Source organism: Chelonoidis abingdonii, chromosome 13 (genome assembly GCF_003597395.2).
Source record: "Chelonoidis abingdonii isolate Lonesome George chromosome 13, CheloAbing_2.0, whole genome shotgun sequence".
NCBI lineage: Eukaryota > Metazoa > Chordata > Testudines > Testudinidae > Chelonoidis > Chelonoidis abingdonii.
Window position 1 is genome coordinate 17,219,485 of NC_133781.1, and position 19,707 is coordinate 17,239,191.

General features: G+C 43.9%; 1 protein-coding gene across 4 annotated transcripts in view; it reads left to right on the plus strand.

Annotated features, from left to right (window-relative positions):
- Nucleotides 1-18,713, plus strand: part of ACOX1 (acyl-CoA oxidase 1) — a 34,141-nt gene extending 15,428 nt beyond the window's left edge. The window contains exons 1-13 of one of the 4 annotated variants that reach the window (XM_032792880.2): nt 821-838; nt 3,840-4,000; nt 5,920-6,027; nt 6,601-6,720; nt 7,891-8,006; nt 10,123-10,292; nt 11,781-11,943; nt 12,757-12,947; nt 13,232-13,411; nt 14,162-14,267; nt 14,378-14,521; nt 15,419-15,625; nt 16,342-16,492. In XM_032792880.2, coding sequence (XP_032648771.1) covers nt 3,886-4,000; nt 5,920-6,027; nt 6,601-6,720; nt 7,891-8,006; nt 10,123-10,292; nt 11,781-11,943; nt 12,757-12,947; nt 13,232-13,411; nt 14,162-14,267; nt 14,378-14,521; nt 15,419-15,625; nt 16,342-16,392 — 1,671 coding nt within the window. In that variant the 5' untranslated portion in view covers nt 821-838; nt 3,840-3,885 and the 3' untranslated portion in view covers nt 16,393-16,492. Of the gene's footprint in view, nt 1-820; nt 839-3,839; nt 4,001-5,919; nt 6,028-6,600; nt 6,721-7,890; nt 8,007-10,122; nt 10,293-11,780; nt 11,944-12,756; nt 12,948-13,231; nt 13,412-14,161; nt 14,268-14,377; nt 14,522-15,418; nt 15,626-16,341 lie in introns of those variants that run through there. The other 3 variants (XM_032792882.2, XM_075071785.1, XM_032792879.2) reach the window with 3 other exon arrangements.
- The last annotated feature ends 994 nt before the right edge of the window (nt 18,714-19,707 follow it).

Consider the following 19,707-nt stretch of genomic DNA (forward strand, 5'->3'; position numbering starts at 1 on the left):
TAGTTGTTAAAACAAAGATTAAAAGATGAGGTTTTTGTCCAAAGGAGCTTGAACATTCTATTGATTATGGTACCAAGGACTGACAGGAGTCAGCAGTAGTTCTATTTGTGCCTGAATTTAGGGTATGTAAGTTGCAAAGTTAGGCTAATGCATTGATGAGCAGCCTAAATAACTCAGACGTATGTCTTTAGGTATAATGTAGCTTGGTGAAGTTGTGCATCGCCTGTTTGTAAAAGACTGGTTATAGATATGCTTGTCCCAAGCACTGTTTATTCTAGGTGTAGCTGCATTTAGCTATATATTTTAATGGAAAGTTCCTGTTTTATAGGGAAAAGCCCTGTTCCTACTTTCTGAATTTATCAAAACACAAGAACTGATCATGGACCCAGAGAATCCTATTCCCTAAGCAGCACAGTGTCCAAGACTGCAAAATATATAAGTCCCAGCAAGCAAAATTTCAGTGGCTGAGAAAATGAAATGGTTCTCTTTTTACACTTCCTGAATTCAGACCTGGAATGTGCCCAGCACATTGTAATTTCCCAGGCCAGACAGCAGAATCCATAGCTTGGATCTCAGTTACTTTGGTTACTACTACCTATGCCAGCTGAAAATGCAAAGAAGTCACTTGATGGAATTCTTCACATCACTATGATAAATCTACAGGCTCCAGCTCTAAACCAAACTAGCTAAAGACCAGAAGTTGTGAAACACGTGGATGATATACTGTGAATAAACAATTGCCTACTGATCTTATTTCCTTCCCCCTACAAGTTTTAAATCAAATCTGTCCTACAAAAGTGATTTGGTTTTGCATGCTGTGTCATTGACCTATCCCTGGGTGAGGATCAGTTTGCTTGTAAGGTTCACCATGTTCTGTGACTAACCAGCGTATTGATTGATTGATAAACCTAACACAAATAGTGAGAGTGATGGTATATTGGAGCAACACGCTTTCCATGTTAAAAACTGATTGTTAACATGTCTGTTAAGAATGTCTGCTGTGAGTGTTGGGTAATTATAATAATATTGCACAAGCTACATTGATGATATCTGACTTCTAGTTAATATAATTTTTTTAGCCTGATATTTATAGTGGCTTCAGAAGTTCATGATAGGTAATGGGATAGGAGTTTTTATCTAGTCCAGAATGGCAGTGATTAATAGGTGCTGGTGTCGGGTTCAGTAGCCTACGTGAAATGAGTTGGCTTTCAGTCCATCATTTAAAACACCATATTTGGGAGTAAGTGTCAATCTGGAATGGTGCATGGAAGCCTTTTCTCCCCTCCCAAGAGGTCCTCTCTAGCACATGGTTGAGGCTCATTGATGAAGTGGAGTTGGGGCACTATTGTATTGTCACCACCTGTACTGTATCTGTTGTGATGTTAAGCAAGGATTTCAGTCTTCATGACTAGAGCCCTACCAAATTAATGGTCCGTTTTGGTCAATTTCACGGTCATAGGATTTTAAAAATCATAAATTTCATGATTTCAGCTATTTAAATCTAAAATTTCACAGTGTTGTAATTGTAGGTTCCTGACCCAAACAAGAGTTGGGGGGTGGGGTGTCACAAGGTTATTGTAGTGTGGAGGGCTATGGTATTGCTACCCTTACTTCTTTGCTGCTGCTGGCAGCAGCTCTGCCTTCAGAGCTGGGTCGCTGAAAAGTAGTGGCTGCTGTCTGGGAGCCCAGCTTTGACGGCAGAGCCACCACCAGCAGCAGCACAGAAATAAGGATGGCATGGTATAGTATTGCCACCCTTCTGCATTGCTGGCTGCAGAGCTGGGCCCTCAGTCAGCAGCCACCACTCTCTGGCTGCCCAGCAGCACAGAAGTAAAGGTGGCATGGTGTGGTATTGCTACTCTTACTTCTGCGCTGCTGCTGGCAGGGCGCTGACACCCAGCTCTGAAGACAGCACAGAAGTAAGGGTGGCAATATTGTGTTTTCCCCCCACCTCCCTTAAAATAGTCTTGTGACACACACACACTCACAACTTCCTTTTGGATCAGGACCCCTAATTTGAGAAATGCTAGTCTCCCCCATTACATTAAGGTAAAAGGACACAAAAGACCAGATTTCAGGGAGAGAGACCAGATTTCATGGTCCGTGATGCATTTTTGATGGCCTTGAATTTGGCAGGGCCCTATTCATGACTGTCAGCCTGACACCTTTCACCAGCACTAAACTTACTTAAAAGCTTGACATTTCTAATGTTAAAGTGACCATTAAGTCTAATCCAGCTGGGTTACTGTATAAGGCATGGGGAGTTACACAGTATTGCTGTCTAACAATTTCTTTTGGATTGTCATAACAAGCCCAGAAATTAGGATTGCCAGCCCTCTGGTATTGGCCTGGAGTCTCTAGGAATTAAAGATTAATCTTTAATTAAAGATTAAGTTGTGATGAAATCTCAAGGAATACATCCAGGCAAAACTGGCAACCCTACCAGAAATGCCAAAGTAGAAAGAGTTGCTGTTACCAAGAAGCTGTGTGTAAAAGAACATGCCAGTGTATGGTAAAGTACATCTAGATCTAGTCCAGAGAATACTCTAGTCCGTTCTGTCAGGTATTCTGGCCCTTTAAGCCTCTAAATTGAGGCCAGTGGTCTTTCAGGAACTCAAATTTGTCACCTGAAAACTACCTTCATTCTATGAATGACTTGGCAAAAAAACTACATATTTGTACAGTGTAAAATATGGGTACTGGACATGTTGTTGACATGAGAATCAACACTTCTGCAGTATATGCATCCCAGCCACTCTAGTGTTTTTCCTTCTTCACTATGTGCTGGTGTCAGCAATTGAGAAATAATCCTACCCTCTCACTAGTACTTTCCAACAGATGAGGGGAAATGTGTTTTTCACCAAAGTATCCAAAGTATCCTTATGTGAAACCTCTCACAAGAAGTTCCAATTGGATGAATTATCTTGTGAGACTTCAGAACAAAGAAACAAGCTTAGGTTACCACAGTTGGGAGGTTTGAGGGTCAAACTGAAACAGTTCTCTAACTAGTTAAAGGTATCAGAACTAGTAAGGGTTAACAATAATAATACATTACATTTTCTGATGTCCAGAGACTTCTGGACTCTGGAACTAGAACTAAAAATAACCTGATAACCAGTATCTGATAGAGGTGGGCTAGGTGAAGTGGAAGGTACACATTATAATGAAGCATGTTTGGTTGTGGGGTGGGGTCTCTTTTCTTGTGATGCCTGGACTGATAAATGTTGTTTTTTCACACGCAGCTGCAGTTGTGGTCACTAGCTTCGACTGATTGCTTATGCAGGGCACTGTCCTTTTTTGTTTGAAGGTTTCTAAAGAGCAGACAGAATTTTAGAAAAAGAGGCTGTGTTGGAGGATAGAGGAGATCATAGTTGGAACTCAAGTCCATATATGCTACCTAGGTCTAATTTGCAAGTCCAAGGCAAAGTCTAAAACATTGACATCTGACTCATGCCAGCCTTTATCCATTTAAAATTCAAATGTGTACTTGCTTCCAGAATCTTCTTTCTCATTGGTTTATATTAACTCCCTACACTAGCCAATATGCTACATCAGAAATAGATTTTCCTCTTTAAACTGGAGCCGAAGCTAGAAAGGGGAGTGTTGCAAATGCTGTCCTGCCTAGCATAGAGGAAAATGCACTGCAGTATGATTGAGTATTCCAGATCTCTTTATAGTACAGACCAGAGAAAAGGACAGTGCTTTAGTTTTCTGAAATATGCATGCTAAATTCTTAACACAATTTTTTTTTTCCCCCATAATCATCACCTTGAACCTCACGCTTGCTTCCTTCCCATAATATTCCCTTCACATTCCCACACCTCGGCATTTCGGCACAGATGTGTTCATCGTGGACGGCCTGAGCCTCTGGACCTCCATCTGGGCATGTTCTTGCCTACCCTCCTCACCCAGGCAACCCTGGAACAGCAGGACCGCTTCTTCATGCCTGCTTGGAACCTGGAAATCATTGGCACTTACGCACAGACTGAGATGGGCCATGGTACAGTACATTCACTCAAGTATATTCACAAAGGTGTTTTTCTGTATAGAGAATGTTTATCTGCACAGGGAAAATGGCATGCACTTTCCAGAATTTCTGCAGGTGCGGTTCTGGCCATGGGAAGAAGTACACTTTCTGGAATTTTAAATAGTTCGCATGTACTATGCATAATGCCACTCTGTTTAACATTTGGTCTCTAAGAGTTTCTGATGTGCCCATCATTGTGGTATCTGGGTGTATCTGATGTTCACTTTTCTTGTCAGTCAAATGAGGGAGATTGAGACTAATGAAAATACTCTATATGGGTGTGTTGATATGAGCATATTTCAGCTGCTGCACCCACATGACTTTTCTGCCTCTCCCTGATCAGTTTGCTTGCTCTACTTGGCATTCAGCTGGAAGGCAGGAGAGCAGACTTTTACAGAGCCTGAAAGAGATGATAAAATTGTGAGTCAGTTGTTCTTTCATTTGAGGCTGACCATAGTTTGGAGATCACCTGGATAACCCCAGTTTCTACACCCACATATCTCTTTTAAGTTCCCTCTTTTTCTTCCTACTGTGATATGCCCTTTTCATCACCAAGAATTGAATGTTTTTTCTCCTTTGTCCACCCACTTTTCACTCAGTTAGTTTCACAGTTGCCTTTCCTCTGCTTACAGGCTTAGGGAGAGGAGGCAGCTACTCAATGTTTTCCCATCATTTTTTTTTCCCCAACCACATTTCAGTGACCTAGTTTCCTAGCCCTAGGCACAAGTGAGCATTTGCTGAAGTCTTGCAAAACCAGTGGGGACCTCATGTATGTGTTCCACAACTTCACAACACATGAGCACGTTCTGCTTGGAGGACACTTGTTTTTGAAACTTGTCAGCAGGAAAATGTTTTGAATAGTGAGCTTGGATCTATCCTTCACCTACAGTGAGACATCAAGAGACAATGAAGCCTGACTTGCAGATATTTTAGTAGTAAAAGCACGGTTATTTGAAATGAGATACTTATGTACAGTCAGATTTGAAGCTCATGATGGTGGGTGGCCTGGCAATTCAGTAAGGGTATATTAAGTTGGCTGTGGAGACACCAAAGGTAGAACTACAAACTTTGGAAATTGGTGCATGGATTCATCAGAGTAGGGTCAGGCCTCTTGATGAAATGCCCATGTAGTGTCAACGGTTCTATAATGATCTGCCACTCTGTAGCATCAAGCCAGTCCCTCAGCTGGTCATCTACATCTAGAGTTAAATTGACTGGACACCAGTGCAGGAAATGTCATCTGGTAGATAGAGCTGCCTTCAGTTTCCATGAAGTGAGGACCTGCGATGAGGGGAGTGGAAGCAGTTAATGGAACTGTTACCTTCAGTCTGTGAGTGGCTGAAGTGTATTCAGTAATCTAGCATGTGTGTGCTTGTGTTCTCATGTGGATTTGGGAGAAACCGCTCTATCAGATGAGTGGGATACAAGCCCATTGGAGAGGGAATAATGATGGTAGCACTTCTTAGAGCATGTTTTGTTAAATGAATGTGACTTTGTTTTGCAACTATTCAGATTCCAGTGTCAGTGTAATCAGGCTAAGCTGTGGCATTGTGGATCATTTCTTGATCATATGCTTCTTGATGCAAAACCAACAAAGTGTCAAGGTGGAGGTGGTTGAAAATTAAAGGGCCTAATTTTGGAGCAACCTGAATACTGGCACTTGTATCATTTTAAATAATTTTATATTTCCAGCTTGGTGCTCAGGCAGTCAAATTAATAATTCCCATAATTCTAAAATTCCATGCTCTAAGTGTACACTGTAGTGTGTCCTCTCTACCTTTTGGGTTATATTGTTTGCTGCATCACTGCTGGAGTTCAGCAATTCATTGTTCAATTTTGTTTGTGTGTTGTCATCTGTGACTGTTAAAATATAATGTGCTAACTGCCCATAGGAACTCACCTTCGAGGCTTGGAAACCACTGCCACTTATGACCCCGCTACCCAGGAATTCATCCTCAACAGCCCCACTGTGACCTCCATTAAGTGGTGGCCAGGTGGACGTAAGTGAATCACTGTGCATTTGAACTTGGAAGCTAATGGAAGCACTCTCCTGTCTGTAGGAGGTGGTGATTCATATCCATGTTAGGACTGTTGCATCTGGAAGGTAGCGACTGGAAATACGTACAGAAGGAAGTGCGTGTAGAGCTAAATCATTCTTCAGCCAAGTAGGAGGTTTATGAAAGTTCAGTTGTAATCTTGCATCATCAGATTTCATTGGGCACTTTTTGTTGTTGTTACACATGAGTTTAGTATGACTTTAATCTGAAGTTTTATCCCCTGTGTATTTGAAGCCTCTCCTTCATTTCTGACTTAGGCAGTGCCCCTTTGACTTCAGTAGGAGTCTTGTCAAGGAATTGTGTAGGACTGAATGTGATCTTTGAGACAATTCTGAAGCTAATTCACACTACTTAAGTGACTTTAATGAGAGTTTCATTTGTGAGCCAGCTATAGGATCAGGCCCTTAATTAGCATTGAAGAGCGAATATATAGTAGAGCTAGTCAAGTCTCAGATGGAGTTTATCAAAGAGAGAGTTTTACATGTATTAAAATATTTTTTTTCTCTGCTCTTGCAGTTGGAAAGACTTCAAACCATGCCATAGTTCTGGCTCAGCTCTACACCCAGGGCCAATGCAAAGGGCTGCATGCCTTCATTGTACCTATACGGCAGCTGGGCACCCATGAGCCCTTGCCAGGTAAGAGTCTACACTGGGGTTTAGCACTGTTGGGAAACAAAGGGTTAACACATTGTCAGGCCATATAGCTTTGCAAGCATTGTTAACATAGGTGGCTTATCTTTCAGACTGAACTCAGATAGCAGTGAAGTGCAGCACTATAACACTGCAACACAAGTGCAGGGATAAGTCTTGTGTGGCTCTAGAAGCCTGAGGGCTCATACCTTAAGACTTAGAACTGGTTCCCAAGCTTTTTGGCATCATGCCCCCTTTTTAATTTTTTGAGAAACCCACATGCCGCGCCTCCCCCCCCCACACACACACTCTCCTTTACCGTCCTCTAACCCCCTGATCCTTGTCACCTGACCATCCTCTCCCGGGACCCTGACCCCTATCCACCCCCCTGCTCCCTGTCTCCTGACTGTCCTGACCCCTATCCACACCCCCACCCCCTGACAGGCCCCCTGGGACTCCAATGCCTATCCAACCCCCACTACTCCCTTTCTCCTGTCCGCCCCCCGCCACCCCCCGAACCTCCACCCCATCTAACCACTCCATGTCCCCTGACTGCCCCACAGGACCTCCTGCCCCTTATCCAGTCCCTCCTCCCCCTGCTCCCTTACCAGGCCGCTGAGAGCAGCAGGACTGGCTTATTGGAAAGTCTGGGAGGTGGGCGAGCTCAAGCTGCAAGGGACAGGAGGGGAGGGGCTGGGGGGCTAGCCCCCCTGTCCGGGAGCTCAAGGGCCAAGCAGCCTCGCATCCCCCTTGGAATTTCTTCACGTGCCTCCCAGGTTGGGAACCAATGACTTAAAATAAATGGCCAATCTGGTGGTAACCAACGGTGGAGGTTAGTTTGGGGTATGAACGTGTTGCTGTACTACGAAGCTGGGAGTGCTGTGGAGGCAGCGTGCTCCTCTCCCCAATTGTTCTCTAGCCAGGAGTGGCACTGACAAATTTTGGAGAGCGTTCCCCCAATCCCTGTATTACAGAACTGGATGTGGAATATGAGATCCTTGTGGGCTTCCATCCACACTCTTGCAATAAAAGGACAGGATAATGTTAAGTCTGCTTATCAGCTGCCATTCATAACAGAATGCCAAGTGCTCCCAGAAATCTAGACTGCCTGCTTATTGATGGGTTAAGTCTGTCACCTATTGTTAATTCTGACTCCTTCCCACTCTTCTATGGCAGGTATTACTGTGGGTGATATTGGACCAAAATTTGGTTATGATGAAATGGATAATGGCTACTTAAAGATGGACAACTTTCGCATTCCCCGGGAGAATATGCTGATGAAGTATGCCAAGGTAAAGGAGTGAGATCTGGAGCCAGTCATTCACAGCTCTTTTGTAGTGACCTGGCACAATGTTTTCAACATACTTTTACTCTTCTCTCTCTGGGTTAAATCCATCCCCATTTCTTACCAATGGGTTCTCTGTGGGATCTTCTGACCATGAGGATCCCCTTACTTTTCATTCTCCACCCTGAAAATCCTACATCACAGCTATTGTCTTTGCTGTCTAGAGAAGCAAACTTGCCTCCTTTAGGAGCCTGTCAAATTCAACCCTTAATTGGCCAGAGGGATTGCTACTGAGCTATGCATGTAAGAAATGATACTATTGTATTGGTCCTAGGATCTCCACGAGCCTTCCAGCCCTGTATTATAAAGCCAGGAGCAAGAAGGGTTTGTTTCTTAATCTCCAGAACTTCCTGCAACTCTGTCTAAATGGATCTCTAAGGCTATGTTTTAGTCATGGGTATTTTTAGTAAAAGTCATGGACAGATCACGGGCAGTAAATAAAAATTCACATGACTTGTCCTTGACTTTTACTATATACCTCTGACTAAAACTTGGGTGGAGGGCTTGAGGGGGTGCGGCAGGTGCTGGGGAGGGGTTTGTGGGGCTGGAACAGGCTCCCTAGCTCCACCTGCTGCCTCCGCTTTGCCCCAAGCCCCAGTTCTGCAGCTTCTGTTTGCTGGGAACCGCAGCCAATGAGAGCTGCGGGAAGAGGAGCTAGGAGTTGACGGAGGGGAGTTGTCACCCTTCCAGGGAGCTCCCCTCCAGGTAAGCGCCCCCCCACACCAAAATCCTGCTGCTGGGAGTAAGGGGGTCCCAAGACTGCCCCAGCAGCAGCCAGCGTAGTACTTCCAAGGGCTGCCCAAGCTGCTCAAGTGGCTCCTGGGCCAGCCACACCAGCTGCCGCAGAAGTCATGGAGGTCCTGGAAAGTCATGGAATCTGTGACCTCCATGACAACAGAGCCTTACTTATTACTAATGTGTAACTGACAGTTGGTTCCTGTGCAAATCTGTTTCAAATAACCCCCTTCACTTCACATCCCATGGCTCCAATGAGCAAGTTCAGTATCTTTCATTTCTGGAGCTGTTCTTAATGCCAAATCACTCTGTGAACTATACACAGTCACTTTGCACAACAGGCGTGGATGTGGCAGCTTGCTTAATATACACTACTACCAAACAGTAAGCTTGGTTAGGAAATGAGGAAGAATACTGCATCAATCAGAAACTATAGCAGGAATTTAGAGACAGAATGGAATTATCCAAATTGGAATATGACCAGCCATAGGCGTTAACAGCTCTGCCCTTAAGAGAAGTGCATGAGATCTTTAATGACCATTTTAGGACTCATCCAAAAGGCAACACCTCAAGCAAGCACCCTGTGACTGTAATTAGTTACTGACTCGCAGGGAAGAGTTTCAGAGGGATAGCTGTGTTAGTCTGTATCAGCAAAAACAATGAGGAGTACTTGCAGCACCTTAGAGACAAACAAATTTATTTGGGCATCAGCTTTTGTGAGCTAAAACCCACTTTATCAGAGGGAAGAGAGTCATCCACTGAATTATTAGCACTTCCTGTAGAACCCTGGGTTTATCTTTAGGAGTTTCTCATGCAAGTATTGCTAAGGACTAGATGACCTCTTTAGGTCCCTTCAGCCGCACTTTTCTATGATTCTGAGACCTGAGCCTTATTAAATGTGACTTAATGTGGTTAGAGTCCAAGCTGATATAGCTGAAGACCATAGAATTATTGCATGCACAGGACTCTCTAGAATGGTAACTGCTCTCCATGATGCACCTAGAAAAATGGCAGAACATTTAGAACAGTGGACATAGGTTTGATCACTTTTACAAGAACGTCTATTGGTTTGCCTTTTTCTTAATGTGCAAGGAACTTCAGATGTCAAACTGTCTCTGCAGCCCTCATCCTTTTGCTTGCAGCTACTACAGTGAGAGCCACTTCTAAAACTCTTCAGGTGAGGTAGGGGACACTAAACTTGTGACATGGTGTTCTTCGACAGGGGCTTGTGAAGTGTAGATATATTCTGTTCCACAGTAAGGTGGCAGCTGCTGCTGGAATTTAGAAGCCAGGAAACCTCTTGGCTCATCATCCTGTCTTTCTGTTAGATTGAACCAGATGGCACGTACGTGAAACCAGTCAGCGACAAGCTGACTTATGGGACGATGGTGTTCATCCGATCCATCATTGTGGGGGATTCTGCTCGCTCATTGTCCAGGGCTTGTACCATTGCCATCCGCTACAGTTCAGTGAGGCACCAGTCTGAGCTAAAGCCAGGGTAAGTATAGTGGCTGCAGTGAAATGAGGGGCCTGCCTGTGTCGTAGGTGAAATGTCAAAAAATATATGGATGTTAAACAAAAGGCAAGCATTTTTGGGGGGGGAGGGGCAGATTGTGGATGATGCATTTTACCTTGGCAACTGAAAGAGAAGCACAGATGCCTCCTCGCTCCTAGCTGGAGCTGACTGAAATGCAGGATTTCTGGTTTGCAGAAAACTTTGTGGTTTTTAAATGTGATTTAATTCCAAATCAGAATGAAATTAAATTTATTTGAAATTTTGTGAACCTGAAATCCTGTGGGGGGGAATTCTCATACAATGCATGGTATTGCCAAAAAGAAATCTATTCCAGAGACCTCGACAGCTGCTGAGTGAAATTAAACTTCTTGTCTTTTTCACCACTGTTATTAATGGTTAAACTGGGGAGTGGGGGTGGGATTTAATCCCTAGCTGTCTAGACCCCATGCCACGCTTGACTGGCATTGCAGGGAGCCACCAGGAAGCCCTGAGGGTCCCTAGCCTGGGGCAGTCCACATGGCAGGGCTCCCCCAGAGCTGCAGACCCTGGCTCTGTGCCAGGGAGCTTGAGTGTCCTGACAGTCCCAGTTAAAGGCAGAGTTCTCAGGGCTTCCAGGTTGGTTGCTGTAGAGTCAGGACTCGAGGCTCTATTAGAGCCAGAGCTTTCAGGCTCGTGTTTCCCACAACAAGTAGTCTGGATGCTCTGGAATGGTGCGTTTCTCTGCCTCAGTGGCTCCCAGAGATTGGGAGGCAGTCCTCTAGGAAGGTGGAATTGACACAAGTATGCCAGGCAAGCAGCCTGAGAACTGTCACGCTGATTTTCTGATGAAAAAACTTCAACCAGCTCCACTCCCAGCCCTGCAGTCTCCTCCTCCACCTGCCAGTACTCCTGCAGTTATACCCTCAAGTATGCTCACCCAAGTTGTGTGCAGATCCAAGACCCACTTGGTGTGGGAGCCTCCCTACCAGACAACCCCCTTATCCCACCCCGACATACTTTCTAGCTCCCAAACCTGGTATATCTTCTTTTTTTTCTCCTGTGTCTTTGCATACATCAGTGAAACCCTACCCTAAACATTCCCACTGGACGCAATAACCTTACTGGACTCTAACAAATCACTTAGCGCTTATCTATAAACATCATGCATTAGTCTGCACCCAAGAGGTATAAAGTCTAGTGCATGCTAGCATGTTGCGCACTTACTGGCCTGTGTAAACCCTGCTGGTATGCACTAAAAATGACCTAGTGCATGTTAATGAATTGAGATTATATGAACACGCACTTGGGCACTTTTAGTGTGTGCCAGCAAGGTCCATGTGGGCCAATTAGTGTCTAACATGCTAGTGTGCACTAGAATTTACAGCCATCATTATGGACTCAAGCATCACATAGGTAAGCTCTTACTGTTGTACAGGATGTCTGCAGCAATTTGGCAGCAGTCACAGTAGTGACTCTCATGTTCTGCTATAGGGACCCAGAGCCTCAGATCTTGGACTATCAGACCCAACAATACAAACTTTTTCCTCTCCTGGCAACTGCATATGCCTTTCACTTTGTTGGAGCTTACATGAAAATGACTTATCACCGCATCACTGGTGACATCAATGAGGGGGACCTGAGCGAGCTGCCAGAGGTAATTGTCCTGTCTGAAAACTGGAGGGTGATTCTAATACTTTATGTAAAAGCTGCTGTGGCCTGTGAGCTAATGGTCCCCAGTCCTCCTGGGCAAGCAATAGAGGCTTGAGATTCAAATCCAGAGGTTCTAGAATGAATCCCTGCTGACTCACCCAGAGGCATCATTCCATTTGAATCTATATACTGCACTGCACATTTAAAAAATGTGAGAGTTAGTGACTCACTCAAGATCACCTAGAATGTGGTTTTGCTGAGCTGGGCATGGAACCCAGCAGTCTTGACTTCAAGTCCTCTATTGTCACCACTGGACCATGCTTCCAGTGAACCAGGGCAGCACTGCTATTATCAAAGATATTGGCAGAACTAAGAACTTTGTGAGAATGGGGTTGCAAGACGCAATAACTTCCAGATAATGGCTAGTGGGTGGCCGAAGAAATAAGGTGAAATTACAATATGCAGTGGAAAGCCATCTTAGTCTTGTAGACTAGACAAAGTATTGGAATATACACCATAAAGAATGATATGGTATAGGCAGAGAGAAATGGGCTGGATGACCTAATATGTATTTTTCTAGCACTAACTTCTGATGATGATGTAATTGGGGTCAACAAAAGGTAAAGACTGAATAACACTATGATGCGCAGCAGGTAGATGGTGCTGATTGTACACTATATTTATTCTGTTGGCTGCCACGGAAGCCCACTGTGCTTATGAGCTAATAGAGGACATGCAAACTGGGTGGGCACCTGTGGTAAAGCAGCAAGCTAATGCAAGAGATGTGGCAGCTACTAGTTCTGCTTTTCTCCCTTAGCTCCACGCATTGACTGCAGGACTAAAGGCATTCACTTCATGGACAGCCAACGCTGGCATCGAAGAATGTCGAATGGCATGTGGTGGGCATGGCTACTCTCGTTGCAGTGGCCTTCCTGATATCTATGTTACTTTCACCCCATCCTGCACCTACGAGGGAGAAAACACTGTCATGATGTTGCAGACTGCTAGGTGAGGTGACTTCTTTCAAGAGATCTCCCTACTTAGTCGTTGTCCATGTGCCTGGAGAGATGGTCAGAAGGGCACACAGATCACCTGTCTACTTCATCTAACTTGCAGTCTTCCTTCTCTTGGATCTATATATTTCTGTCCCCTTATCTGGCTTCTGCTATAACTGCAAGTATATGCAACTCCTGTGTATTGGCTAGTAGTTCTACAGACTGTACTCTAAAGTTAATCTGTCTACTCTGTATCCAAATGAATGGAGCAATGCAATTTTTTTTTTTTCCATTCAGGTTCCTGATCAAAAGTTACACTCAGGTTAGTTCCGGTCAGCTGGTTAGTGGCATGGTGTCCTACCTTAATGACCTCTCAGGGCAACACATCCAGCCACAGCAGGTGGCTGCTAGGCCTACAACAGTGCACATCAATGATCCAGCCAGCTTGGTGGAGGCGTATAAACTGCGGGCGTCAAGGTGAGTTCACACTTAATGCACAGAACTGTGCATTAATAAAATGCTGTAGAAAGCGTATGTTGGTGAGAAATCTGATAGAGCTAAGCTGTTCCATTAATGCAGCAGCATGCAACATATGGTCTGCAGACCACATCTATCCAAGTGAAATATCTTTCAGTCTTCAAGAAATGATGCTTTTTGATAAGTGTAACCCAGTCCCAGATACTTAGTTTCAAAAAACTCTTGACCATTTAAATTCAACACAACCTAAGCACTTCAGCTCCCTGGGCAGCTGGTTAAAAGTTTCTTCGGTGTAAATTCAAACGTGCAGATGCAAAAATTAATCAAACTGCAGTTACCTTACTGGAGAGATTAGAATAATGGTGACTGCAGACCTGGTGGGGAGGAAAGTCATTAATATAAAGCCCAACACCTGGGGAGAGGAAAAATAAATAGCACAGGTACTAAATGGGGACATAATGCTGCTTGAGTATTTCCATCTCGTTAAAATTAGTTTATTTTTATCCTGTTTCCTTAAAGCTGTCCTAATACTACTCTGATGTAGCCAGGCCATCCTAGTCACACCAGTGAACGTGCAGGTTCTGGAACAGAAAATGTTGGGATGGGGTGAGAATTGAGCTCCTTAATGCATCAGCAAGACATAAGCCAGTTTCTATGAAATTTCTGTAGTTGGTATTGTTAGTATGAGGCCACTCTGCAGACTCTGTTTCTCTCTTCACCCACCATCCCCACACACCTTGTGTGAAACAGGTTTGTTGAAGTGGCAGCAAAGAATTTGCAAGCTGAGCTGAACCGCAGAAAGAGCCAGGAGGATGCCTGGAACCGAACCTCTGTTGACCTGGTGCGAGCATCTGAGGTCAGTAATGTCACTAATAAGCATATTTTGGAAGCATCTCAACTCTATAGTCTCCTGTCTTCTGCTTCTGACCTTGAATTCCTTACTGTTTTGATATACCACTTTTGCAGGCACACTGTCACTATGTGGTGGTGAAGCTTTTCACAACACAGCTCTCAGAAATTAATGATGCAGCTGTCCATGCTGTGATGAACAATCTGTGTCTCCTGTATGCGCTCTATGGAATCAGTAAGCACGCAGGGGATTTCCTGCAGGTCAGTATCACAGTTTAGTATCCCAGATCTGGGGGGCCACAGTGCTCTGGTCTGAAGTTACCGTGAAATGGAAGACCACTGCAGTTGCTTGGAGTGTTCAGGCTTGTGAGCTCCAGGGTTAAACCTGGCATAAGGCAGAGCTATTTCAGAGGGGGCTCTGGAATTAGCTTCCTCTGGCAGCCCTCCAAAGGCAGAGTTAGTTGGCCATTAGAATATGGTTGATGGTTCATCTCTTTAGACTGGCTTCTTGTTTTCCAGGTCAGCGACTGGTAGGTTACGTAGTATCAAGCAGGGAGATGATAATAGATGGCTATCGTGCACATGTGGTGATGCCAGTAATTGTATACACACCCCTGCATGGGCAGTACCCCTTTGTAAATAAGCACAGAAGAAAAGTGCTTGGTCTTCAAAACCTTTCACCTCGATCAGTCTCCTGTCAGAGTATCCAAGTGGTCTGATCCAAGCTGCTTCTCTTTACCTTAACTCCAATGGTGCTGGAGCATACTTGTACAAACAATGGGGTTTTGTAAGTTCATGCTGACATAAGTATGGTGTCTCATTGCTGCCTCTTCCATTTACCAAACAGAGTTATGAAAACAGGAAAGATTCAATATAATGCAAGTGCTAAGAGAACTTCTGATTTTGGGGCTTAATATACAGGCACTTTCATTCTTTGGAGTCCCCTCACCAAGAGGAAATAGGCTGAAGGGATAGTCGTCTTCCACCTGTCTAGAAGACCAATGCAATTACTTAGCATTTTACTATCTCTGATATTTTGACACAGTGACCTTCCCTGTAGGGCATAGTTGACCTGCAGCCTAGTCTAGTCTCAGAACCATGTAAGTTTGTGCGTGTAATTAGATTATGTTCTGATAAGTCTCTTGGCTTTTGTCCCAGGCGGGCATTTTGACAGATGCACAGGTTACTCAGGTGTACCAGCGTGTGAAGGAGCTCCTGGCTGCAATCCGTCCCAATGCTGTAGCACTAGTTGATGCCTTTGATTTTCATGATAATCACCTTGCATCTGTGCTTGGCCGATATGATGGCAACATCTATGAGAATATGTTTGAATGGGCAAAGAAATCCCCACTAAACAAAACAGAGGTAAGGAGGTACCCTTATTTCTCCCTCCTAGTCCCTACTCTACTTGTCATGGAGCCCTGCTGGAAGATTCTGCAAAAAACAAATGTCATTACGAAGTGTGACTATTTTTAATGAGGAAAGAAACTGACAGTTGCCCTCTAGGTTTCTGAGAATATCTGCTGAATTTCTGAATCTGTTTGTAGCTGCTGTAGTCAAAAACCAGAGACCTATATGGTAATGAGCCATGGACAGTTCTCCATCTTGGAAAACAGGATAGCATACAATATCCTGCCAATATACTGAAGCTTTCCACTTGCCTTGTTTAGGTCCATAGTAGATTAGGTATCTCGAACCTGAGACTAAGCCAGACCTCTTGTAAACACTGCTAGGAATCCCAGCAGGATCAATCAGCCCTTTGTTCTCTCAAGGTCAACTGGGAACATGCAGTTTCCTGTGGGGGTTTAATATTTTTTAAACAGACTTGTCCACTCTCCATAGACATTAAAGATTCCATGGCCCTTCTTGTGTGGAATAGTTAGGGGAGACGGTTTGTTCCAGTGTTCTGGCCGGATTTCCCCCTTTTTGATTGCTACTCGCATACTGCAGAAGTGGCTGTTTCACTGGTTCTCTATTTGTATAGACATACATACCCTGCAGGATCAAAAGTGTGTGTGTTTAACAATAAAAACATAACAAGAAATTATTTTGATCTAATTTCCCTTTTTCCCCCCCTACAGGTTCATGAGGCTTTCCACAAGCATCTGAAGCCTATGCAAGCCAAGCTGTGAAAATGTGTCTTTAAGAACACACTATTCCAGCTCTAGAAAATGGATGTCATTGCTTTCCTTCAGGCACCTGAATCAAATCTTTGAAATCCCAGTAACTGTAGGACAGGAAATAATTTGTAGCCTCTCTTTCCATTTTTATATATTGACAGGGTGGGGGAAATTAGAGAGATTGCGTAAGAAGTGGATGTGTTTTTTTTAAAGTGCAATTATAATCCTTGAGAAATTATCCTTTTAAGCATTAGGGAAAGTTGTACAGATTCATACAAGCCTTCCATTTGTGAAGCTGCTAACTGCAGAGGTCACTCATCTGGAAAGCATAGCAGGATTTTACTACTAAGTAGTTAACTGCATTCAGGCAATAGCTGGTGACGAACAGCTGCATCTTGTTAAAAACCATACTTTTAACTCAGCAGCACCCTTCTGCCACCATGATGCACCCCGATATACACACACAGCTGCTGACTGAATAATCCTGCGTCTTGCTGTGCACAGTGATGCTTACGTGAACTGGTCAGGATCCAAGGGTTTACACAGGGAATTGGGTCTTAATCAAAGCTCTGTGATATTCTCCATTTTAATCCATCTCTCTCCCAGTTAATTACTCCTGTCTCCCTGGGCACAGCACTGTCCTTCCAGCAGGGGTGCCTGAACCACCTCCTCTGCAGCAGGACCTTCCAGATGCACTTAGGAATTATATCCCGTTTTTTCCCTGTGGAGCTCATCCTCAATCAAATCAGCCAGTGAGCTTTCTCCATGGTATTCCATTCCATCCTTTCTTTGACCCGAAAATACCCCCTTTACACCTCCATATCCCGTGTCCATCACTGGCACCCTCCCCTCTTTGACGCTCTCAACTAATGGCAGCTTTGGAGAGAAAACAGTGGCACTATTCTGTCTCCTCTTCCCCCACCAAGGCACATTTCAGCCAGGAGCAAGTTAATGAGAGTTCTGCCATCTTTTTAATCTTTAGCGTTTCCATAGTACTTCACATCTGCAAAGCACTTTACAAATACTAATATATAGGTACGCTGGCAAAAGCCACATTTGCTGGTGGGAAATTGGAAACCTGACCAATTGTGCAACTAGTGCTTGCCAGTATTTGATAGCAAAAGTTGGTTGGTTTGGGGTCTTTTAGTCCCATTGGTCTTGCTCTGTGATGTACTGTATCCAAACGTGTGTTGCATGGAAACTCTCAACAATCTCTCCTGGTGCAATGGTTCTCAAACTTATTTGATCAGGTCTCTCCTTCTTTGTGTCTGTAGTCGTTTATGCACCCCGGGGTATAAACCACCACCCGGCTCTGAAGGCAGAGCAGCAGCTGCTGGCTGGGCACCCAGCTCTGAAGGCAGTGCCATGCCAGCAGCAGCACTGAAGTAAGGATCGCAATGCCCCATTACCACCCTTATTCCTTCTGTGCTGCTGATTCCACCCCAGGCCTGACAGCCAGAACCCTGCCACCTCTAGGTGAGGGATTGAGCAAGTGGGGGAAGGAAAGCCCGAGCCAATGTGGTGAGGCTCCAGCTGTCCCCTTTATTCCTCCCTCTTGTGTGTGCACAGCCCTTCTGAATGAGCCCCAGGGCTAACAGCCAGAGCTCTTTTAAAAATCAAAACCCTCAGCACATTCCTGCGCCTCCCTTGGGAAGCCTGCCCCATAGTTTGAGAACTGCTGTCCTAGTGGAACATCTGCCGTCTTTTCCACGTTAACTTCCAATGAGCTTTCTCTGAAATGTTTTTAAATGTTCCTTTTAGTACTGAATTGAGACTTACACAATTGCTTTCTGTATTAACGGATTAAAGACTTAGCTTTTAACCAATCCTCTGTGAAATCATAGTCTGAAAACCAGAAAACGGTTTCTTAAGTTTGTCCTCTTACAGAAATCCTTTTTCCAAAACAAGTGATGTTTAAAGAGCTCCCTTCATGATAAGCTGTAATCCTGTGGTCCAGAGATGAGACTAAACCTGTGGAAGCTGGGTCTCTTAAGTGTTTTGAGACCTTGTTGTGAAAGCCTCTAGCTTTGGACAACATTTCCACAGAGTCATTTTTGCACTAATCTCTTCACCTAGAAAGGGTAGCCCAGTGTATTAAACCTGGACTGAAATACATTTGACCTGGAAGGTTCAGCAGCAAAAAGTTCTGATTTTTTTTTTAATTATGTATCTTCTGTGCTGTTCAGTATAAGAAGCGTGCCCTTGCCTTCCACTTATTCAGTGGAACACTTGACAAGGGGCATTGAAGACTCAACAGAGGAAGGGTTAAAGACTGATAAAGAGAACATCACTAGCAGACTTAATAAACTACAGAAACTCATTTTCAAACAAAACAGTTGTAAATTCTTTCATTTTCTATCTCTTGTGCATGTGTCTGCATTGATTCTTCTAACACATTGGATGGAGTAGAATAGTCTATTAAACTGATAAGATTGGAGCCAAACTGGGCTCTTCTTGGTGGGGACAGGTTCTAGAGCGGCTACCAATCAGCAGTGTAAAAAATCAGATGGCTTTATCTTTCAGCCCAACTTTATTACTAAACTTCCCAAAACAGTCTGTCAGATAATTTGTTTTCAATTAACTTATTTTTAATGTTACCTTCTACTTTGATTCTCAGAGCACTCTAGAACAGTAAACACAATATAGCATAGTACTAATGATAGAGTAAAGGTAACTAGAAACTTCTTTATTGAGCAGAAGCTTTTTTTTTTTTTTTAAATTGCCAACACAAATATCAGCTCAAAATAAATAGGGAAAAACTATCAATTGTTAGCAAATGGTGTCTGCTGTGTTTATTTCTAATGAGCTACAACAATTTTAATGATTCACCCAATCTTTTCTGAACTGATTGCTAGTTAATCCTCTTAAAAACTAAATGTTACCACTTGGCAGAAATGATAAATTGTAATATTGATAATGGCTGAAGCATGTCAATGTATAGCTTGTCATGGTGCTCTACCATGTTAACTCATTGCTTTTGCACAACAAAATTAAATCAATTGTTTCCTGAAGTGTGATAGTACCTGTTTAGCTTAAGCAAGTGACTGCTAGGGCCTGGTCTACACTAGAAAATTAGATCTGTTTAACTATGTTGATCGGGGGTGTGAAAAATCTGCACCTCTGAGCAGAGCTGCTAAGCCAAAATCAGTCCCTGTGTAGATAGCACTAGGTTGACAGAAGAATTCTACCATCAATGTAGCTACCATCTTTCATGGAGGTGGATTTACCTAGGCTGCTGGAAGAACCCCTTCTGTCAGCTAAGGTGGCATCTATGCTGAAGCACTACAGCACACAGCTGTGCCAGTGTAGTGTTTTAAATGTAGACAA